General features: G+C 42.8%; 4 protein-coding genes across 6 annotated transcripts; 3 read left to right on the top strand and 1 right to left on the bottom strand.

Annotated features, from left to right (window-relative positions):
- Positions 1–541: 541 nt before the first annotated feature.
- Positions 542–2346, top strand: LOC308363392 (zona pellucida sperm-binding protein 3-like; the record flags this gene model as incomplete). Its single annotated transcript, XM_080836203.1, has 9 exons — positions 542–599; positions 693–883; positions 1078–1178; positions 1294–1382; positions 1455–1635; positions 1739–1844; positions 1922–2004; positions 2082–2179; positions 2273–2346. The coding sequence occupies 9 exons, from the start codon at positions 542–544 to the stop codon at positions 2344–2346; spliced, it is 981 nt and encodes a 326-aa protein (XP_080692329.1).
- A 2528-nt stretch (positions 2347–4874) lies between these two features.
- Positions 4875–6643, top strand: LOC308363773 (zona pellucida sperm-binding protein 3-like; the record flags this gene model as incomplete). The annotated part of the gene is made up of 9 exons (XM_080836623.1): positions 4875–4932; positions 5022–5212; positions 5393–5493; positions 5607–5695; positions 5768–5948; positions 6051–6156; positions 6234–6316; positions 6393–6490; positions 6582–6643. The coding sequence occupies 9 exons, from the start codon at positions 4875–4877 to the stop codon at positions 6641–6643; spliced, it is 969 nt and encodes a 322-aa protein (XP_080692749.1).
- A 2185-nt stretch (positions 6644–8828) lies between these two features.
- LOC308363889 (E3 ubiquitin-protein ligase RNF212B-like) lies at positions 8829–13019 on the top strand (the record flags this gene model as incomplete). Its single annotated transcript, XM_080836778.1, has 12 exons — positions 8829–8934; positions 9026–9078; positions 9213–9287; positions 9437–9543; positions 9647–9695; positions 9779–9825; positions 9988–10031; positions 10198–10222; positions 10339–10402; positions 10704–10764; positions 12529–12565; positions 12947–13019. Exons 1-12 carry the CDS (start codon positions 8835–8837, stop codon positions 13017–13019), a joined length of 735 nt encoding a protein of 244 aa, XP_080692904.1. The 5' UTR covers positions 8829–8834.
- Positions 13020–16899: 3880 nt separating this feature from the next.
- On the bottom strand, positions 16900–22410 carry homeza (homeobox and leucine zipper encoding a). Of its 3 annotated transcripts, none has more exons than XM_080838078.1 (3): positions 22107–22410; positions 20647–20772; positions 16900–20268 (listed from the first exon to the last, which is right to left on the bottom strand). In XM_080838078.1, the coding sequence occupies exon 3, from the start codon at positions 20235–20237 to the stop codon at positions 18186–18188; it is 2052 nt and encodes a 683-aa protein (XP_080694204.1). In that variant the 5' UTR covers positions 20238–20268; positions 20647–20772; positions 22107–22410; the 3' UTR covers positions 16900–18185. The 3 variants fall into 3 exon arrangements, with proteins under 3 accessions (XP_080694204.1, XP_080694203.1, XP_080694205.1); XM_080838077.1 differs by having other exon boundaries at positions 20663–20772; XM_080838079.1 differs by lacking the exon at positions 22107–22410 and adding an exon at positions 21891–22014 and having other exon boundaries at positions 20663–20772.
- Positions 22411–22471: the final 61 nt, after the last annotated feature.

Here is a 22471-nt window from a genome sequence, read left to right as displayed (position 1 = left end):
TTTTGGGCCACTTTGTCTCATTGATAGCCCATGGCTTACATATACAGCAGAAAAAGTGGGAAAATGCCTTCAGGGACTGCAATTTATATTTTCCCCTCATACATTCACATTTCAATGCAAATGCAGTACTACATCACATCTGTATAGTTGTATAGTATAGTTGGTAACAAGGCTGCAAACAAACATAACAAAGCATAAAACTGAAACTGAAATACATTTTCAGCTAAAATAAAGAATAATCTGTTTTATTACAAGTGCATAATTTAATTTGTCTTTCAAAATACAGCATCTGTCCATCTTCAATTTTCTAAATTCTGTCCAATTTTGAACTGAAAGACTGATATGATGCGCACACCTAAATACATACCACTGGTCTCAAAATTCACTTGATAAGATTTTCACTTGATAATTGGCTGCACCTTGGCAACACAGCTGAGTTCTGTTTAGCTTACGAGCGTCGTCATTGTATATCCTCATCAGCTTTGAGTTTTCAAGAGGTATAAAAGGGGGAGCAGCAGGAACGGATGTATTCTCTGTCACCATGGGTCCTGTTTTGTGTTTGGTCATTTTTGGTTTGGCTGTTACCATTACAAATGCAGGTAGTTACTGTTAAATATTTTCTTTCTTATTTGCAGAAAGGAAATTACAATATCTGTCTGTTTTGACTTACTTCTTGATGTGTTCTGTGACAGTGGACTTCTCTGTGGAGTGTGGGGAAGATGCTGTGACTGTGAGCTGGCCAATGGGACTACAGCGCCAACAAGACATTGATCCTTCTCATGTCCTTCTGGGTTACTGTACTCCGACTAGTGCCTCTGTAAAACCAGGTGGCGCACAGGCTGTGTTCCAGTTTAAGGATTGGCGATGTGGAGCAGAGATGATGGTAAGTAACGCTTAAGCTTAACTGAGACTACATTTGGGGAGTGCTGCATAAACCATAATTGGGCCTAAATACTTTTTCAACTTGTAACACAGGCTTTGTTTCATATATTTTCTTTAACCTGATAAAAGCAGTTATATGTCAGGGTATACAATGAAATCAAAGTAAGCACACGTTTCTGTCTTATTTTTTTTAAGGCATTGAAGGAGCAGCTGGTCTGGTCTACTGATTTAATGTATGTTCCGGACCCTGGAACTGATGAGTTCTTCCTTAAGCGTGTTGTTTGTGTGTACCAAAGGCAAGTGGGGATACTAAAACCTGTTTTTAGATGTACTGCTCATGATCTTTACACTAGATTGTTTCTTTAAGCAATAGCGAACTACATGACATCGGCTGTATTGTCTTCTCAATAGGGCTGATGGTTGGACTCCACGAACTTTCAGACCTGTGATGGAAACCTTTGGCACTGGGGAACTGGTGTTCAGTATGAGCCTGATGAACGGTAGGTGTCTTGACTTGTGGCAGTAATCCCTGCCACCTTCTCCAGTTAAGCAGTGGTGTTGATTGTTCACAGATGACTTCAGTGGTCCTGCGCTGACCAGTGTGTACCAGCTGGGCGGCTTCATCCCCATCTCTGCTTCAGTGGACCAGCAGGCCCACCAGCCATTGCTGCTGTTCCTGGAGGAGTGTGTGGCTTCTACTGAGGCTCAGCTAGGGCCTGATGCTCAGACCTACCCTTTTATCAACAACAAAGGGTGAACATGTCATGTCTGGCCTGAGGGCTGATTTTGGTTTTTAACCCTTTTTCTTAAACTACTGTTAAGTTGGTCTGTGACTGAGGTGGCTCTCCTTTTGTAGGTGTTTTGTCGACAGCCGCAAGACCATGTCTAGTTTCCAACCTCGGCAAAGAGGCTCTGAAATCCGTCTTTATTTGCAAGCCTTTGCATTTGCTCTTGGCAAGGAGGTACTACAGATTACTACTTGATGTATTTACAAAGGTGTCTTGGTGCACTTGAACTCTGATCTGACCTTGTGTCTTAGGTCTACATCCACTGTAAGCTAGTGGCATGGGATGAAAATGGCTTGAATGCAGGGAAGAAGGCCTGCCATGACAAGAATGGAAGGTAATGTTTGCATCCCCCTCACCACCCACCACCATTGGCACCTTTCTTTTGAGTAACACAATTTTGTTGGCCAACAGTTGGGAGCTTCTTGATGACCCTGCCCAGAGTTCTCTCTGCAACTGCTGTGACTATGGTGGTGACTCTGGCTGCAATTCCAGAAAAAGAAGAGCGTTGGGTATGCTTCCACCTCATTGCAGCATCTTTTGCTAAGCTAGCTGTACTCATCCTGTGTTCATTTTATAACAAATGCTTGTCTTGCCTTTTCTAGGCGGTAACGGGATGACCAGGGAAGCTGTGATTGGACCACTGGTTATTGAGCGTGAAGGCTTAAGATCACTATGAACATCAATAAAACACTTTCTTTGAAGACCTTCTCTAACTTTGTTTTTGGGTGATGTGGGGACAGTAACTTGGAATTTTGGGTTATGTATAAAGATGCAGTGTTCAGGATTTTGTGAGGCAATTGATATTTGAGCTCAACGGCCTATTTGGTTTTAGCAAGCCGATGCCTTTTCTTTTTCTTGGCAAATATGGATAATGTTAATGCAAACGGGACCGTTATGACTCTAATGAGGTAGGCCAGAAAAACTGAATCCTTATATAAACCTTCTGCAAGTGTTCTTACTCCAGGGGAATCAAGTGGTCCTATAACTAGGAATCATTGTTTCGTAAGCTAGGAATTAGCCCTTTGTACCTACACAGGGTCCAGGTCCTCTTTCAAAGGGTCCACCATGTTGCACAGACATGTTTCTACAGTAGCCCAGAATGGACTAACCTAAAAACTGGCTCAAGATATGGCTTTTTGCAATTGCATTTGACTGCAACCATAGGTACTTGCACATGCTTGTAAAGGAAAGGGTATTCAGGTGGTTGCAATTCAGCAAACCTAACCACTAGATGCCACAAAAACCTACACACTGTACCTTTAATTATGTCTGCAGCATGTGTGGTCACCACAAAACAAGGCCAGAGCCTTTAGGATAAAAATCATTACAAAATTGGCATCATTGGGAAATTAAACCTTTTACCATTCCATTTTTCATTATGTTTACCCTTCAAATATCTCTCCAGTGCCATCACCCTGCTCAGCAGTTCTGTTGCTTCAGTAGTGCCTTAGTTCTGTCTGCTGTTGCACAGTTCACAGCATACCTGCCTACATTCCCGTTTTTCCAGGCTTCTCCCGTATTCTGACCCATCTCCCGACCCCCGCCGGTTTTGTCATTTCTCCTGGTAATCTCCAGTATTTACGAGGTCCAAATGTATTCTATTAATAATCAAATCAAAATGTTTGTGCAATGTTCTAAAGTTGCAAGATCATGTATGAAACGCAACCATGTCTTACACAATAAACACACTTTACCATTTTCAACCCATTTGTCAATCTGGCATTATCCTTTTGCGCAGTTGATCTTACTGCGCAGACTATTGGCGCGCAAAGTTAAAACCGCAAGGGAAAGGAAAAATGGCAGAAGGCGATGCCGGTGTGCCACCGAAAAAGGTGAAATATGTTTGTAAATGTAAGTCTTGTTGGACAGAGGAGTGTCCATGCATATCGAACAGTAATTTTGATAATAGTCATGCTTTTTGCAAAGCTTGTCGTATTGATTTCAACATAGGGCACGGCGGTAAGAATGATGTCCGTAAACATGTCAAGTCTCAAAAACATATCCGTGCTGCCCAAGCACAAAAGGGCACTCAGGCAATATCAAATTACATCACTAAGGGACAGACCGAACTAGAGCAAGTGCTGCAGGCCGAACTGAAAATGGCAATGTACGTCGCCAAAAACATTTCGTTTTCCTTCTGTGATGAGTATTCAGCCAGATTCTGGAGCCTTGTAGGGAATGTCTTTAAAGAAAGTGTTTTTTTGATGTCCATAGTGATTTGTCATCTAGCTTTCACGCTCAATAACCAGTGGTCCAACCTTTCTCCACGAATGCTGCCATGCAGAGCCACATCAAGACCTGCCAAGGCCATAAGAAACAACAGCTGGACTAGCATAGTCCCTCAAGGCACTGTGCATTTCTGCTGAAGGTGAACAGGTCTACCTGTGCCTCCCCCTACATTTCCCACATGTTGCATACTACATAGGGGTGTAGTTTCCATTCCTCCTCTGGAGGGTCGCCCCTGGACAGCATGTCAGTTGCTGTGTTAAGAACATCTGGAATATGGACTGCCCTCAAGATGCCAGATTCAGATGTGCCCACAGCAGAGGGCTATGAGCTAGGGTGCGAAGAGTGTGGAGAATTTAAGTCCTTTGGTGATTTACATATTGCACCACCGTGGTGCTGACTGTTTGCATTAGAACATGCCTGCCCTGGTGTTAATGTGAAGTTTGGTCCAACTTGGGCTCCACATCCTGCTGGCTGCTCTCTCCATCAACATTGCACGAAATACTCAGTGTGGGCAGTTTGTTTCCTGTTTAGCCAGGTGTATTTGAACCTGCCGCTATTCTGAATGTAATTAGCGTCTACACGGACCTGGTTAGGTGTTGCACCTAGTGAATCAGCATTACGATAAAGAAGGACTTGTAGACACTAATTACATTCAGAAAAGTGGCAGGTTCAAACACACCTGGCTAAACAGGAAACAAACAGCCCACACTAAGTATTTCGTGCACCTAGCCTATTGAAACAAGTGTGAAAATGTTTGGAAAAAACTGAAAACTGATATGATGCACACAGCTAAATACATACCACTGGTGCCAAAATTCACTTGATAAGATGTTCACTTGATAATTGGCTGCACCTTGGCGAAACAGCTGAGTTCTGTTTAGCTAACGGGCATCGTCATAGTAGAACCTCTTCAACTGTGAGATTTCAAGACCTATAAAAGGGGTAGCAGCAGGAACAGGTCTCTACTCTGTCACCATGGGTCCTGTTTTGTGTTTGGTCATTTTTGGGTTGGCTATTACCATTACAAATGCAGGTACTAACTGTTAATTTTTTTTTTGTTGCAGAAAGGAAACTTACAATATCTGTCTGTTTTGACTTGCTTCTTGATGTGTTTTGTGACAGTGGACTTCTCTGTGGAGTGTGGGGAAGATGCTGTGACTGTGAGCTGGCCAATGGGACTACAGAGCCAACAAGACATTGATCCTTCTCATGTCCTTCTGGGTTACTGTACTCCAACTAGTGCCTCTGTAAAACCGGGTGGCGCACAGGCTGTGTTCCAGTTTAAGGAGTGGCGATGTGGAGCAGAGATGATGGTAAGTAACGCTTCAGGCTAACTGAGACTACGTTTGGGGAGTGCCGCATAAACCAAAATTTGGCCTAAATACTTTTTCAACTAACACAGGCTTTGTTTCATTTTCTTTAACCTGATAAAAGCAGTTATGTCGGTATAACATTAAATCAAAGTAAGCACACGTTGCTTTTATTTTTTTAAGGCATTGAAGGAGCAGCTGGTCTGGTCTACTGACTTAATGTATGTTCCGGACCCTGGAACTGATGAGTTCTTCCTTAGGCGTGTTGTTTGTGTGTACCAAAGGCAAGTGGGGATGCTAAAATCTGTTTAGATGTACTGCTCATGATCTTTACACTAGATTGTTTCTTTAAGCAATAGCAACCTACATAACATTAGCTGTATTGTGTTCTCAATAGGGCTGATGGTTGGACTCCACGAACTTTCAGACCTGTGATGGAAACCTTTGGCACTGGGGAACTGGTGTTCAGTATGAGCCTGATGAACGGTAGGTGTCTTGAATTGTGGCAGTAATCCCTGCCACCTTCTCCAGTTAAGCAGTAGTGTTGACTGTCCACAGATGACTTCAGTGGTCCGGCGGTGACCAGTGTGTACCAGCTGGGCGGCTTCATCCCCATCTCTGCTTCAGTGGACCAGCAGGCCCACCAGCCATTGCTGCTGTTCCTGGAGGAGTGTGTGGCTTCTACTGAGGCTCAGCTAGGGCCTGATGCTCAGACCTACCCTTTTATCAACAACAAAGGGTGAACATGTCATGTCTGGTCTGAGGGCTGATTTTGATTTTAACCTTGTTTTTTAAACTACTGTTTAGTGGGTCTGTGACTGAGGTGGCTCTCCTTTTGTAGGTGTTTTGTCGACAGCCGCAAGACCATGTCTAGTTTCCAACCTCGGCAAAGAAGCTCTGAAATCCGTCTCTATTTGCAAGCCTTTGCATTTGCTCTTGGCAAGGAGGTACTACAGATTACTACTTGATGTATTTACAAAGGTGTCTTGGTGCACTTGAACTCTGATCTGACCTTGTGTCTTAGGTCTACATCCACTGTAAGCTAGTGGCATGGGATGAAAATGGCTTGAATGCAGGGAAGAAGGCCTGCCATGACAAGACTGGAAGGTAATGCTTGCATCCCCCTCACCACCCACCACCATTGGCACCTTTCTTTGAGTAACACAATTCTGTTGGCCAACAGTTGGGAGCTCCTTGACGACCCTGCCCAGAGTTCTCTCTGCAACTGCTGTGACTATGGGGGTGACTCTGGCTGCAATTCCAGAAAAAGAAGGGCGCTGGGTATGCTTCCACCTCATTGCAGCATCCTTTTCTAAGCTAGCTGTACTCGTCCTGTGTTAATTTTGACAAATGCTCGTCTTGCCTTTTTTAGGTGGTAAAGGGATGACCAGGGAAGCTGTTGTTGGACCACTGGTTATTGAGCGTAAAGGCTAGATGACTGGACATCAATAAAACACTTTATTTTAAGACATTCTCTGACTTTGTTTTTGGGTGATGTGGGGACAGTACCTTGGAATTTGGGGTTATGCTTAAACTTTCACTTAAAGATGCAGTGTTCAGGATTTTGTGAGGTAATTGATATTTGAGCTCAACAGCCAATTTGCTTTTGGCAAGCCGATTCCTTTTCCTTCCATTGGGAAATATGGATTACATGTTAATGCAAACGGGACACTGCGCTAACAAGGTAGGCCAGGACAACGGAATCCTCATGTAAAACTTTCTGCAAGTGTGCTTACTCCAAGGGAATACATTTTTGTCTGGATCACTTCTGATCCCATGGCTAGCTTTATAAGGAACTATGAATAGGGACATGGTACTTCTCAGTTCTCAGCAACTGTTTTATTTTAACAAGGCTGTTAGAACTTGGGGGGGGGGGGGGGGGGGGCGACGCCGCCGACGACGACATCTTAAACATTGCAACCACACATAAGACTTAGTTGGCAGACAGTGTAAACAAGATGTGCTGTGGGAGTTTCATCATTGTGGCTGTGATCTCCATGACGTGTGTGTGTGTGTGTGTGTGTGTATATGTGTGTGTATATATATATATATTACACACACACATCCCCTTTTCACCCACCAGCTGTAACAGTAATCTGAGAGCAATAATGCATATGACTCTATCAGATTGCCAATTTACAAAGGGGGAAGTCAACCTTTTTGGTAACTTTCGTATTGAAACTAAAGTAGCAACCCCCTTAACTGGTGCAGTGAGGTTGCCTGTATGAAGACAATTTTGTAGTAATTTTCTCCTTTCTTCTAGTTACTGAGGTTAACAGACAAGGGTTTGTCTTAAGAAATCCTTTCCAAGTCGTCAAATGATATGGCGTGTCATATAAAAAACACTGTACCTTTTAAATACTTGATTTTCTATTAGTAGAAATGGAATATAGTGTATGTTATTCATATACAATATGACATGTAACTACGAATCAATGTTTTCGTTAGCTATGAGAAAGCCCTTTATACCTACATAGGGTGCAGGTCCTCTTTCAAAAAATCCACCATGTTGCACAGACATATTTCTAAAGCAGCCCAAAATGGACAAACCTAAAAACTGCTTCAAGATACGTCTTTTTGCAATGGCATTCAATGGCAACCAAAGGTACTCGCATACGCTTGTAAAGGGAAGGGTATTCAGCTGGTTGCAATTCAGCAAACCTCACCGCTAGATACACACTGTGCCTTTAATGCCGCATGCATTGTCACCACAAAACAAGTCCAGCGCCTCTAGATAAAAAGATCATTAAAAAGAATGGCATCTTTGGCAGGTAAAACTTTTTACCATTAAATGTTCCATTATGTTTGCCTTTAATATATCTCTCCAGTGCCATCACCCTGCTCAGCAGTTATGTTGCTTCAGTATTGCTTTAGTTCTGTCTGGTTCACAGTTCACAGTTCGAGAGCTCTCCTGTGTTCCACCATGTCTTAGCTCAGTCCACGAAAGTAGTGCATGTGTCTGAATCCCTTTCTCCCCTTTGGGACCTCTCTTCTCAAAGAGACGTTATTCTCTGTGGCATCAGAAAGTAAACAAAGTAACTAGAGTGCACTGAAGTAATAATTTACCTGTGAAATATCTTTCTGCACATGCCTTGTGATTATGCTAATATTCTCTATCAAATAATTCCTCGAATAGCATAAAATATGCTAAGCAATGTACACATCTCGCGCATCATATGGACACGAACAACACCTCGATCTTCCTGAGAGAACTTGTCAGTCAGTAAGGTATGGAAATAATGGGCCTACCTTAATGATAAATCACTCCTTTTTCCAGGTCAATGTGTTAAATTAAAGAGAGGTGAGTAAGCTCTCGTTCATTTGGCACAACTCCAGTAGATTACTTTCTACGTTCAAGTGGGATCTATCAAGAAGATATATATTTGTGCTAATTCTGTTTTCATTAAGATCTAGCTAATAGTTAGGTGGCTATGCCACTCATAATACTAGCAATAACTTTGGTCAAACGACTAACCAGCCTGATAGTCATATTAGCAATGTTAAGCCAATGGGCCAAGCAGAGGTTGAATGAATGAATCCATTCGTATTGTTTTCAAATGTACCTACATTTACAGTTTGTCTGCTAGCAACATAGCTAACAGTTTTTCTTAAATGCACGACCAGAATGGATTGGTTCCACTGCAACAGGTGCTTTCACAGGGAGGGGAAGAAGTTTGCGGTCTCAAGTTGTGGTCATATTTGCTGTGACAGCTGCATCAACCCAAGTAAATACCCCCAAAAATAAAATAAAATTGCCTTATGTCGGCCAGCAAAATGATGCCATAATCTTCAAGCTGTTTACATCTCCTTATTTAGAGCAATGCAGTGTTTGTGGAACTAGCTGTCACTACCTACCAATATCGAATAAGGTCAGTTTATTTGTGATTCTTAACCTATGCGTAATTTTTGGATGTGTTTAAACGTGAACTAATCATTAGTAACTTTTTTTAAACTGATCCTTTCTGTTTATGGGAAAATGCTGAATATCACATTATATGGAAAGATGAAACCTCAAGAACAAGTTTATTTTCGAGATCCGGTGAAGCTCATTCAGTCACGCATGGAACACATTTCACAGGTCTATTTACATACACACAATTCCTGTTGTTGGCTTCACAGCCTACCCAATATTTGTATATGCTTATTTTGCACCATTTGAATAGTAATATTAATCTGAGATGTTGCGCAATGCACAATACCAAACGCTTTGTTTTTCTGATTGCCCAGATTGCCCAGTTCCAGCTCAAACAGATGGACAGGGTTATGACTTACAACAAGAAAAAATCTTTGGAGCTTGAGAGAAGGCTGAAGGAAGTCACTGAAGAGTGTCACAGGTGGTGAAATCGTAAATGTTACCTTTGCTCTCACTTGTGCTATGTGTTGTGTTAATGTATGTGAACTTCATGTGACATACTCTCTCTCTCTCTGTTGTTTTAGGCTAAAGAAGGAGAATGCTGAACTTAAGAAGCCCCTTTCACAGTGGAGGGTAATATTTGTAATTATTAATGAAAAAAGTTTTTGATTTTGAATTTTTGGCCATGGTAATATCACAGTTGTGGTCCCTAATAGATGTTTTCAACCCCAAAGGTGTCACCAGGAAAGTTTCAATCTAACGGGTAAAGTGTCTCTTGATCTTACAAACATGGTCCTTAACTCTCCCTGTCATTTAATTAAATATTTCTGCTTTCAGAAATGTTGTCTCTTTACTTCTAGTACACATTGTTAATTTTCAATGCAATATAAACTAATCAGAGCTATATTGCGGTTTCTTTGTGTAGGACCCCTCAAAGAATGTCCTTACCCATCGCTGTTACGCCTCCAGGTAACAACTGATTTAAAAGTCAGTTAAGTTTCTTATTTTACCCTGAATTCATTTAGGTAGCTCAGAGTAGTGATTTTGAACCCTTGGACCCTTGAATGCCCTCGGTTTCTTTGGGCTGTGTGGCCAGTTAATACTCATTTTAATTTGTTTTTCTATTTGCCCACAGTTACTGCTTATCAACAAAGTGGAAGGTAGGCATTTATTAAAAACATAGGCCTTAAAGACTACATTAATATGCATACAAACATTTTATTATGGGATTTAACATGAAGTAATAACTGATATTTCTGTCGCTTGTGTCTTTAAGCCGACAAGGAGCTGAAGATACCCTGGAGAGATTTAGGGAAAGGAATTCAAGATACTCTTTGAATGTAGGTGTACATTTTCCTGTAGGGCACCTCGGCCCGAGTATGCTCCAAATATTACACTTACCTGGGAGTTGTGATTCTGTCTTTCAACTTAACTTATTGTTTTAAACCTGACATGTCATGTCAAAGTGCTGTGTATCCTAAACTCCTCAATATCTAACCTGGTCAGCATGACCTATGGATTAATATCTTGAATGTGTATAGTTCCACATTCTGCTCTCCACTATCAGCTCTTACAGGCTTACCCAGAGCATTTTGTTTATTTTCGCCAATTCAATGTAATATCTGTTCTCTCTGTCTTAAGACTCCACCAGGCTCGGTCTCCTCAGTGTCCAGCCCTGGCTCTCTTCATGATCGAGGACAGAGTGAGTATAATTGTGCTTCAAGGCAGCTGTGAATTGGGAAAGCTCCCAGTGAGGAACGTCCCACTTCCTAGTTGAGAGTGTTCACATGATGGCAATAAGCAGGCAACAGTATTGACAGCTAAGTAGAAAGCTAACATTTACGTTAGTTACAAGAAAACGGGCTACATAGTGAAGACAGATTTTCAAAAGTAAACTGTAAAGTATCACAATCCCCTGCACTAAGTACAACCTAAATTAACAATGAAGTGACTTGTTTGTGCATGGAGCAAACCAATTTTTTACCTTTCACCTTTCGAGACCTGCCGAGGCCATAAGATACAACAGCTGGACTAGCATAGTCCCCTAATTCACAGTCATGGTTACATGATTCTATTTCACAGGAATATGCCGATCACATACTAATGGGATTAGAATACCAGTACCACAGAGTACATTGATTCCCTTGTCAAAAAATATGAAACCTTTTTTCTAAAACAGTAACCTTAACTCATCACTGGAAAAGATAAGTGGTGCTGAGTATAGCTGTACTCACCTCATCTGGTTCAGTGATATTCACCTGATTAACCCTTCCAAAGGGTACATACTGTACGTCTGCTAAAGGGACGCAGGAAACCAACATTTTAAGAATGTTAACATAATCTTGGGGGAATATTTATGGCAGGAAAGAAAGTTAGGAGAATAATGTGCGCTTTTTCTGAGTGTAAGTGGTAGCATTCATCACTGATAATCAGACCATCTGGGCCTTCATCATGACATGACGAGATAGCTGCTGCATATACTTTCAATGATTGTCCAGCATCAAAAGAGTGTCCATAAGACATGTAGAATTGAATGTATGCCACATGATTCAGAAGAGGCCCCTTACAACATTGGCTTGATACCTTCTACCTTTTGTCATAAGCTGAAGTGGTTGAGGGTGCCCTTGCACTCTATAAGATAGGCTCCAGTTCTAGGCCAGACCATTTTGCGGTCCACCAGCCAAGCCCATAGCCTGAACCTCTGGGATTGGGGTACCACAGTCAGCCTGTGATAGCAAATTTGGCCTCTGCGGCAGCTCCCATGGTGAATAGTGTGGAGAATCTAAGCCCCCTTGGTGATTTATATATTACACCACCGTGGTGCTGACTGTCTGCATTAGAACATGCCTGCCCTGGCGTTGATGAGAAGTTTGGTCCAACTGGGCCACCACATCCTGCTGGCTGCTCTCCCCATCAACACTGCACCCCTTGACAAATTCTGGTACCAGGCGGAAGGATATCCCATTAGTATCTGACTATAATTTTTCCGTTGTGAAATAGAACGTCACACTTTCCTTGTGGGATGTTCCTAGTTCGACAATGTTCTCCCACTCCGAGGTTGGAACTCTTTCCCAGTGGCTCACACCATTGTTATCTCATCTTCTGTAGGCCCAGACCAGGAGCTAGTTTTAGTTTTTGAACACACAGTCCGAGAGGGTAGTTCTCGGTAAGCAAACATGGATGCTGGACTGAAGGTTAACATTTAAAATCAAACAATTTGGAATGTTTAGACTTGTAAGACTAGAATGTTTAGCAATGTTGACTTTTTTTGTAAGACTAGAATGTTTAGCAATGTTGACTTTTTTTGTGGAATTTGAACAGACCTCAAGTTTACTTGAAGTAGAAAGATTTGTAGTGTGGGGGGAAAGGGGCAAAGGAGTTGGCTTGAGTCTTGGAGTGTGTGTACCTCCAGGGATAAAAAAAATCTGTGAGCATTGTTAACTTGTCCATCTGTTTTCGTTGACAGGGACTCCAAACTCCATCTCTATGCACACGCCTACCAGGTAATCCACAACATTCAGAAACTGCAAAAAAAAGCCACAATACACGCTGTATTAAAGGTGCAGTTTGCGATTTAAGTTCAATGCTCTTTTGACAAATTCAGCAAATTGCTCCTCACCTTCCTCTAGGTGTCCATTCTGTTTGTGGATGACAATTTAATAAAAACAAACGCTGGTGTTCATACACAGTCCTAGTTCTATAAATGGGAAACAAACATAGTAGCCATAAACAATTCCAGCCAATCAACACATTACTTCAGGTACACAGAAAGGAGGGCTGCAGTTTGATGGCCGTTGAGCTAAAATATCAAAAACCTTTCCCCAGAATCAGACTGCATCTTTAACTACAGGAAATAAGAGCAACTGCCTGTTCCCAACCTGTAGGTCAGACCTTGTGACCCCAATTTTCCGGTTCCAGTTTCAGCCCGGGTCAGCCCAACCCTCTCCTAGACCATAGATGAAATGGTCAGACCCTTGGTAAACACAAAACTGTGACTCATGATATGAATTTTCTAAATAAACTGCCACATCACAATCAATTATTGTGTTTTACATTCTTACATATTCAGTGACATGGTGATACTGGCTCTTAGGGTCCTACCTTGTATGATTTCAGTTTGCTGTTTCTGATAGTTTGGTAGTTAGCTTGCTCTGCTGAGTAGTCTGTCTGTCTACGGGTGTACAAGGGTTTAGTCTGGTCATGTAACCAGCTAGCCAACAGTTTTTTTATTAAATGACAAATTATACCGGTTAAGTTTCCTTACCTTTCTTTACCTTGACATATGTAACAACAAAATCTGTGTATTGATAATCCTGACTGTGTTATCATCTAATGAGAAGGTATACAGTAAAATCATTCTATCTCCGCTTACATTTTGCCTTGTTATTTTTTTCCTGAGAAACATCTTTTGTGGTCTAACTTCATGCCCCCCACTTTCAGTAGTGTTCCCCTCTATGCATGTGACCTGTAACACTGCTTTGCTTTAGGCGCAATAGGCAGGCAAATCATGACATGATTTGATGGCTCTGGCTGTTATTCCTGTTATGACTCCGGTCTTCCAAATCTGAGGAACACTGTCTCACTAGAAGTGTTCTGAATTGACATCACTGATTGGCTGTATACAATTACTGAGGTGGCACTTGACTCACACCGAACATTTTATGTGCCGTGTTACAACCGTTCCTGGTCCATACCACATAATTCCAGATAGATAAGACCGACCGCCTTTTACACACTAGTGCTTGTAAGACATCAACAGACTAAGCATGTTTTCAATTGAATTACATTTTATTTATAAAGCACTAAAATAATCAAATTGTCTGCGTTTTAGTTTGTCTCAGTGCCAGAACCCCCCCTGGAGCAAGCAGAAACCTTAAGCGGGGGGGGGGGGGGGGGGGGGGGGGGGGGGGCAGCTAGGTAGAGAGGTAGAGATTAAAAAGGGGGTGGGAGAAAGGGGAGAGCCAAGGGGAGAAAATCAGAAACATAGCAGATGACTTCATACTCATATCAGGATAAGCATGTTAGCATACATATGGCATCAATTTGATAAACAGATAAAAGACATACATTTAGGTAGTTCATTAACAGTAGGTTGTATGGCCCCTTTATCAGTATTATTGCCTTATCATAATGTGATTTAGAAGGAGATGAAGAGGGAGAGGCTGCCTGCCCAGCATGGTGTGTGGGAATTTTGTGGAGGTTTAGTGCACAGCAGTGCACAATTGGCTGGTGACAGCCGCAACCCGTGCTGCATGCTGTACTCAGGATCTGTAAAAAGGCCCTCCTACACAGCATAGCATGCACTGTCTGGATTAATTTTGGGAATTGTATACATGTTTGGGAATTTTATCCATGTTTAGTTTTGATGAATTATGTTTAGTTATGTTGGCTGACATTGTTCCGTTAGAATATGAGTTATACAAGGATAGAAAGGGTGGCAGGATACAGCAACAGCGCACCACTGGCTGGTGCAAGCCGCAACACACACACACACCATGCTGTACAAGGAATCCTGATAGGCTGTCTGTAGACCACTATTGCTAAACTAGTGAAGTATGTTGCGACAGGTGCTGGGTTGCAATGCATTATTCATGACTATAGGATGCAATAAAGAGGAATCGCTTCAGCCGCCATTTAAATATGGAAAGAGTGTCCGCTTCTATGATGGACGAAGGAAGATTATTCCACAAGAGGGGGGGCTTGATAGCAGAAGGCTCTGCCTCCTATGGTGCTTTTTGATACTGGTGGAATTACAAGGAGACCTGGATTCTGGGAACAAAGTGGTCGTGGCGGGCAGTAGGGGACAACTAATTCCATGTTAGAAGGAGTACTTTAAAATCAATTCTACTTTTGGTGAGATAAGACAGGTGATTCGTTCTTCTGCATCCTGGAGGAATAGGGCTTTCTGATTTTCGCAATATTGTGTATATAAAAAATATGATGGTTTTGAGGTCTGTTTTATGTGTGAGTCAAGTAAGATGTCTTACTTTATAATTTCTTAAAAATGTGTTTTGCTTGTGTTTGATGTTAATGGGATCGAGTCATCAAGTGTGGGCAGACGGCTGGATAATGTCGTTCTCAATTGTTAAGGGCTGGTAAGCATAACCTTTTATCTGAATTTAGGAGCAGGATGTTGTTGGTCATCCATGTTTTTATGTCTTTGTGGCAAGCTTCTATCAGGTTTCATGGAAGTTGGGTGTCATCAGCATAGCAATGAAGCAGGATGTTGTTAGTCATCCATGCTTTTGTACATGTACAAAGGGGTCCTATCACAAAGCCTTGGGGAACTCCATGACTTACACTGGTGTGATTGGATGACTTAACGTGGACATGAACAAAATGAAGACGGTAAGAAAGGCAAGATCTAACCAGGATATGCACAGCCTTTGAATGATTGTGGAAGGTATCCTGAAATAAGTGAATTGTTTATTCCTTTAAGTAGGGTCTCATTTAATAAGGGCAGTGCATATTGTAGGGATGGGGTCTAGTAGGCACATTGATGATTTAGATGAGATCAGGGAAGTGAGTCCAGGGAGGTAAATGGGTGTGGGATTGTAGGAATCCTCTAGGTTGAGGGGGTGTAGTCATAGAGCATCCTGAAAGGACTACTGAATTTTTTTTGTCTGTTTGTAAAATGTTGTAGTATTACAATGTTTGGTGCCCCGAAAATGGTGTTAAAGAAAAATTTTCAAGCAGTGAAGAAGAATATGCTGATTTCGCATCAGTGCATTTACAAGATTATCCTTCCCTGCCAGGTGAAATACCTGCGGTTTGGTGGAGTGTTTTTTTGAGTAGTTTGTTTAAGTGCATGTCAAGTCAGATCAATGTACCATGGTGCAAAAGTTCAGTTTTCTTATTCTCTTTTCAAGTGGTGCAACAGTGTGAAAGGTTTTGCGAAGCACACTTGTGACACCATTTGTTAGTAGGTCTATACGAGGTGGAAATGTGCTCGTGCCATCTCTAGTGCCTGGAGTAAGAGCTGAGGCGAGTTAGAAAATGTTTTTTTCTGTTATTAACTAATTTACAAGTGTAGCTTTAGGTGTTAATATTAAACTATATAGGCTACCTTATACTAAAGATCCAAGTTTAGGTTTGTACTGGTAAGGTTTGCGATCCATATCATCAACACGATTAATGGGTCAATTAACATTCTACCAAGTCTAGCATGTTTGGTAAGAGTGAATACTGATTCAGAATTTAATTGGTGATTGCCGCAAACGGGCATTGCGTGTGTCGGTGTGGATAATTGTGGAGTATTTGCATTGAGAATTAGCGATCAGTTATAGATTTGATTCAAGGATGGTTACTCTATCTTCAGAGATACAGCTCACAGTGTTGCTTACTTAGTGTTTTTCTCATTAGAATCGCCAACTATTAGAACTTAATCAGCATTGGTGTTACTAATAGGGGATAGTCTATTATGAATGGGGTTAGGTTGTGAGTGTGCTACTGACATAAGCGTATTTCAACTACGTCCTCGCGTTAATGTGACCCAATTTGTGTTGGAATTCACGCTGAGGTGATCTTACTAGTAGGCTGCTCACATCTACTGACTGTTTTTCGCCAGTTAATGTAACTGCATCCACTGCCTTAGTTTCGCTGTAACTACTTCAATACTATAATTTCAACAAAGATATTGGCTCCATATCCAGTAGATTCACTGTGTGATAAATACAAAATATGACACAGACCAGTAGAGGTAGTGCGTTCAGTCCAGTTTATTACATCAAAGAGCAACATCGGACCCATCTACTACAAAACAAGACCTCAAGGAGGTTCATGTGACAGCAGGTTCTACAAATGCTCAGCACATCACTTTCATTTTGCCATTCTCATTAACTAATAACATTATCACATTTCTAGTAATGTTTTTACTTGAATTGACCTCAAAATTGCAAAGAAAGTTGTCCCAAACAATGTTGTGACATTGATCTGCAATTTGGGAAAGAAATGGTAAAAGTGAATCACTAAGCACTGAATTGATGTGTTTATTATTTCAAATAGACACAAAACTATACAATAAATAACCATCAGGCCCAACGTTCAGTGGAATGCGATTACCCCTGGGATCATGTTTGTGAAACAAACGGTATTAGTTACAGCAGCACTAAACGGAAAATGAGTTTCTTCGTTAAAGTTAATACCATTTTCAGCACTAAATATGCATTTCCTTGCAATTTTGCAAACATTATTTGTAAAGATTCCAGGTGTTTTCAGGGTTTTTAGAATTCACAGTCATTGAAAATCACAGGAGGGGGTATCATGCCCCCTCACCGTTCAGATATCAGAAGAAGGGAAGACATTTAATAATGAGGTGTTTTCAGTGATCCAAAAAGTTCTATTTCTATGGTTACACAGACTCATGTAAGGCACACATTTATTTTTGCAGCTTTCGTGGAAGCAGGGTATTTTGTGGAAGTAAGAGTGCTTTGCACCTTTTTAGGGGTAGAAACAAGAACTTTCAGGGGGAAAGAACAACCATTAAAAAAGCAAACTAGCAAAATATATACTGATTTAATATTTGTCCACATAACCATCAGGGCTGGCACCAATCAAGGGAAGTGCGAAACGTCTCCAGGGGACTAGATGATTAATGGAACTGAATTGCTCGTGTAAAGGAATGAGATCACACAATGGTAAAAGTCCTAACTATCTAAGTCCTGCTATCTACAAAACTATTCCACAGTACCTTTGTAGGACCAACCAATGTGTTTAACAATCTAAATGTAGCCTATATTAAAGTTAATAGTAAACTGTCACAATTATTTGGGTCTAGCTCTAAAATAATAATACGTACAACCAAAGAGTTGTCATGGTAAAAGAAAACAGTGCACAGCAGAGAGTTTTAGCCCATCACTTACAACACGGGCTTATTGTTTTAGCCTGTTCAAAACAAGAAATGGACTTGGATACAGCATTCACACATTTTATATTCATGATTAATTTACTTTTACTTGGAAGACATAGGTGGCCACACCAGCTTATTACAGTAAAAAAAAAGTAAGCAGTATTGTCCAGAAAGCTCAAGATGAGCCTCTATCCCTGCATTGGTGGAGGGGAACAAACAGCCAAAAGAAGAAAAAAAGATCAACCTGAACAGAATGAGAGTCGAGGCTTACCCAGTCAGTTAGTAACACTGGGTTCAGAGGGCTGTGACTCACCCCCCTTCTGGGACGCAAACCACTCGCGCACCTGCTGGTAACTCATCCTTGACTTTCGGCACAGAGCATCCAGGTCTTTCTCCTGCAGCACTCCTGCCTGCTGGTAATATGACTCCAGTGGTTTGATATCGGGAGAATCCGCTGAAGCTGAAGCTGCCGGTGCTTTTGTGGTGTTACCCCCCTGAGATCTCCGCTTGCGGCTACCACCCCGGGAGACCCCACTGGAACTGTTGCCACCCGCTCCTCCTCCATTTTGCTGCAGTGCAATTTCTGCCAGTATCTGTTCCCGGACACCCCGCACCCACCGGAGCTGCCCGTTTTTCACAGCGTAGCGTGTATCCCCAAACCACTGAATGACGTCAGCACGGGGCAGGGCGGTGAGTTCGACAAGCTGGGTATAGTCTTCGCTCGTGGGCCACTGACAGGACAAGAAGTGTTGCTTCAGCACATCCAGCTGCTCCTTTGTCTTGCGGGGACGGCCAGCTGCCGTCAGCTGAGGGGAGGAGGGGCTGGAGATGACTGGAGGGTTTGCTTTGGCCAAGGATGGCGTCTTCTGTGAGGACGGGCCGCTGGTTGAAGAGCGTTTATGAGGTAAAGCTGCCGAGGCAGGTGGGGGAGTGGCGGAGGGAGATGGGGACGTGGCATTGGTTGGCAGCGCTGTAGGCGCCTCTGGCTCAGAGGGCTCCCTAATCAACTTTAGGGGTTTGTCCTCGTCACTCTGCATTTCCTCCTTGGCTTTCGGCTCCATAGGTTCATACTTCGGTATACCTGCTGGGGGCTCGTCCGCAGAGTCGTCACTCTCTCCCTTCGCTACGGTGCCTTCACCAAAAGCCTCAAGACGATTGGACAAGAAGTTCTTAAAGAAATCGCTCTCCTTTGCACCATTACGGACCACCTTCCCACGAGGCAGCCCCTTAGGTGTGATCCCATTCTCCTGGTCCCGAGGCTTATGTGCCACAAGCGGCAGAGGCTGAAGCTGCGGAGTTTCTGTTGGGGTTGGCGGCTGAGGGTCAACCTGGCCTCCTTTTGGGTTTGAGGTAATCCCTGGTCCTGCACGTCCATTCCTGAGCTGGTACCGGCTGTCACTGAACCACTTGCGGATGTCGTTGCGACTCAGGCCAGTCTCTTCTTGCAGGCGCCGCAGCTCTGCCTCGTTGGGCCAGTTCTCTTGCAGGAAGCTGCTGCGGAGCAAGGCCAGCTGGGCTTTGGATTTCTTGTAGCGACCTTGCCTCTGTTGCTGAAGGCTGAGGGGAGACTCGGGGGTGCCTGGAGAGGTGGCCTTGATGGCAGGTACATCCACTGGGTGGCGGTAATAATACGAGTCTTGCGGGGGTGGCAGGGAAGAGCGGAATTTTGGCGTACTCGGAGGGTTTGGGGACTCTGGTGGATCATAGCGGGGTCTTTTTGCTGGGTTCTTCTGAGGAGAGCAATGGGTTGTTAATCCCTTCCTTAGTTCCTTGTCCTCCTCTGTCTTGCCCTCATCCTCGTACTTGCTGATGCGCTCTGGTCCTGCCAGCTTGCGCCGCGTCTCCTCTATTTCCTCAGAGGTCCAGCTGATACCATACTTGATGCGCTGCACCATGAACCACACTTTAACCTTGTCCAGCGGCAGTGCACAGAGGCAAGCCAGGTTGCTCAGTTCTCGTGACGTAGGATATGGGAATACATTGAAAGCCTGAACCAGCTCTGGGACAGTGTCCAGCTCTCGAGTTTGGTCGGATTGTGTCCACACCAGTTTGAGTCCCTCCGACACTAGAGGGAGGCAAACCACTGAGTTGTGGTTGGTGCTAAAGCTGACCACGCCGCCACTGTCACCCCCATTGTGTTCTGCCACGGTGTGATCAGAGGGCGACTGGAGCTTGCCATTTGTATTGTGATAATAGGAGGCTTTCAGTGGTCGAGGGTGAGTGTGCTTTCCGTCTCGCTCTTTGTTTGACAAGGATCCCTTGAGAGACTTCTCCTTCATGTTCCCATCCAGTCCAGTTTGTCTGTCAAAGTCACCGTGTGTCTCCATCGGTGATGTGCCCCCGTCTTTCCCTTTGTCTCTATTTGTGTGGGTAAAGGGAGAAAATTGTTAGAAAAAAACAATATCACAACATGTGATGATGAAATAGCCTAAACACAAGAGTAGTAATATTTTTTTTTCTTCATGTTGTGAGAGTGGCACAGATGTTTGGCTAAGCATGAAATGCCATTGTCACCCTGCCACATCCTTTGATGAGGAAGTCTTGCAGCCAACTTCTCACTCAAAACTTTACAGATCTAACAGCTGTGTCCCCTCCCCCTCGGCTCCTGACCATCCCACCATGAAACCGCTTGTAACCCTCTTTCTGTGCCTCCCACCCCTCCCCCACTTTCACCAGACTATGGGGGACAGACTTTATTGGGCATGGGGTGGGGGGAGTGGGGGTCCCTTTGCTTACCCCCGTCTTTGCTCACCCCTTTCCCAGGGCCTGTTTTGTCTCCCTTTCTCAGTCCCAATCTTCCACACCCGGCAAGCAGTTCAGCATAACCTCTAGGGGGAGGTGCGATGCTTTTGAAATTCCAGTCTGTATTTAAAAAGGGAAAACAGAGGGTTTTACAATACAAACAGATTATTAATGTCAAAAGGTTGCTATCTTTTCAGGAGCTTCAGGCAGATATGTGATGAACACCCTATTACCAGTTATGGGGCATTCCTAATCGCCTCACACATATCCGTTTGACCCTCATACATACATTTTGGAATTTTGCAAAGCTACTGTGATGAACCCAAAAATAATTCTTATAAGTCATGTCCACATCATTTAAACAAAATAAGAAACCGCAGTGATCAACGGGACCATATACAAACATTAAAAGCCATCTGCACTTAAATATTTTAACACCAGTAAATCGACCAACTCTTGTGGGCCTCCCGAAGCGGTAGGCTACAAGAATTGAAAATAAAACAGGGGCCCACATCAATACGCTCATCGCGTTATTCATTCATACACCTGCTACATTCGTTCATACATATTCAACGGATTGCAGCCTACTAACTACCATGACAAACAGAAAGCTCAGACTCTCTTGACTGGATTAGGATATCTAACCTGTAACTCTGTTACAAGGGGCCGGGGGTGTGCTTCCAATCAATAAAATACGTTTTGATGCACGCTGTACAGTTCAGAGGCAAACATAGCCTATATAAAATAGCAATGGCAATAAACATTGGTAGAACAAACCAAGTACTCTTAGTTTGGTCCACTAAAGTAAGCTTTTACGACGTTCGTTAAGTCAAAAACAGTAATAAGTTTAACATCAATCCGATTTGTTTGCACTTTCTTAGCTCGCGATCAACTTTAGACTGGCAGGGATTTGCACGTTTTCTTCACTTCACTCTAGTTTTCGCGAAGTTAGGTCGGTGCCTAACAATTAATAACAATGACAAACGTGACTTGATAACAGCATCTAATCCTTGTTTAACGTAAGTGGTTCGTAAGACATTAATGAAGCTGAAGCAGGTGTAACTGTTTTCCACGCTTTTAATTAAAACTGAGATAGCCAGACAACGATTATCTTACAGTTTCACGCTGCCCTAAAGCTGGCTAATTAACAGCGTATTGCTAAGCTAAGCTTTAGAAGTTTGACGCAGTTGGCAAATTAGGTAACAAATTTCATGAGAGCTGAGTAAAATGAACTTTACCCTCCGTCTGAGTAAGAAATTTCAAAATGCCAAGCCGAAAGGGAACCTCATATCCAACAAAGACAGTGGCAGCCTCTTAAATGTCCATGACAATACCCCATCGATCTCGCAAACTTGGTCTTTTGTGGCGTAGTAACTACTGCTTATGGTCAGATAAACCGCACAGGCGCACTGCCACAGACACGCTTCAGTACCACATATAATACACGAACTTACCCGAAAATATATCAACCTCGTAGCTCTATAGTGACTTTATGATCGATTCTTCGTCTTCGTAATCCAAATATATGAACAGTGAAATGAAAACAATGCTTCTGCCGCTGCCTGACCCTTGTCGCTTGCCCTCCTCGAACCTTTCCCCCGAGCGATTGTCTCGGACAACAATTTCAGTGTCCACAACACAAATAAAGATAATCTGAACAAATTTAACCTAATACTTAGTTGTTCTTATTTCGCACAGATTCGCTTATATTAAAAACATGTTTTCTCTTGTTAAGTGTATTTAATAGTAACTACACGCATCGCCCTATGTTTAGCAACCCTTAGGTCCGTTGTGCTTTTGTTCTGGCAATCCCAAACTG

The sequence above is a fragment of the Sprattus sprattus genome (assembly GCF_963457725.1).
Source record: "Sprattus sprattus genome assembly, chromosome: 4".
In the NCBI taxonomy this organism is placed as follows: domain Eukaryota; kingdom Metazoa; phylum Chordata; class Actinopteri; order Clupeiformes; family Clupeidae; genus Sprattus; species Sprattus sprattus.
The sequence above is the reverse complement of the archived record's forward strand: the minus strand, read 5'-3'. Positions and strand labels throughout refer to the sequence as shown.

Bases quoted from the DNA above. Each gene is read 5' to 3' on its own strand.
- homeza (XM_080838078.1), bottom strand. From the start codon at position 20,237: ATGGAGACACACGGTGACTTTGACAGACAAACTGGACTGGATGGGAAC.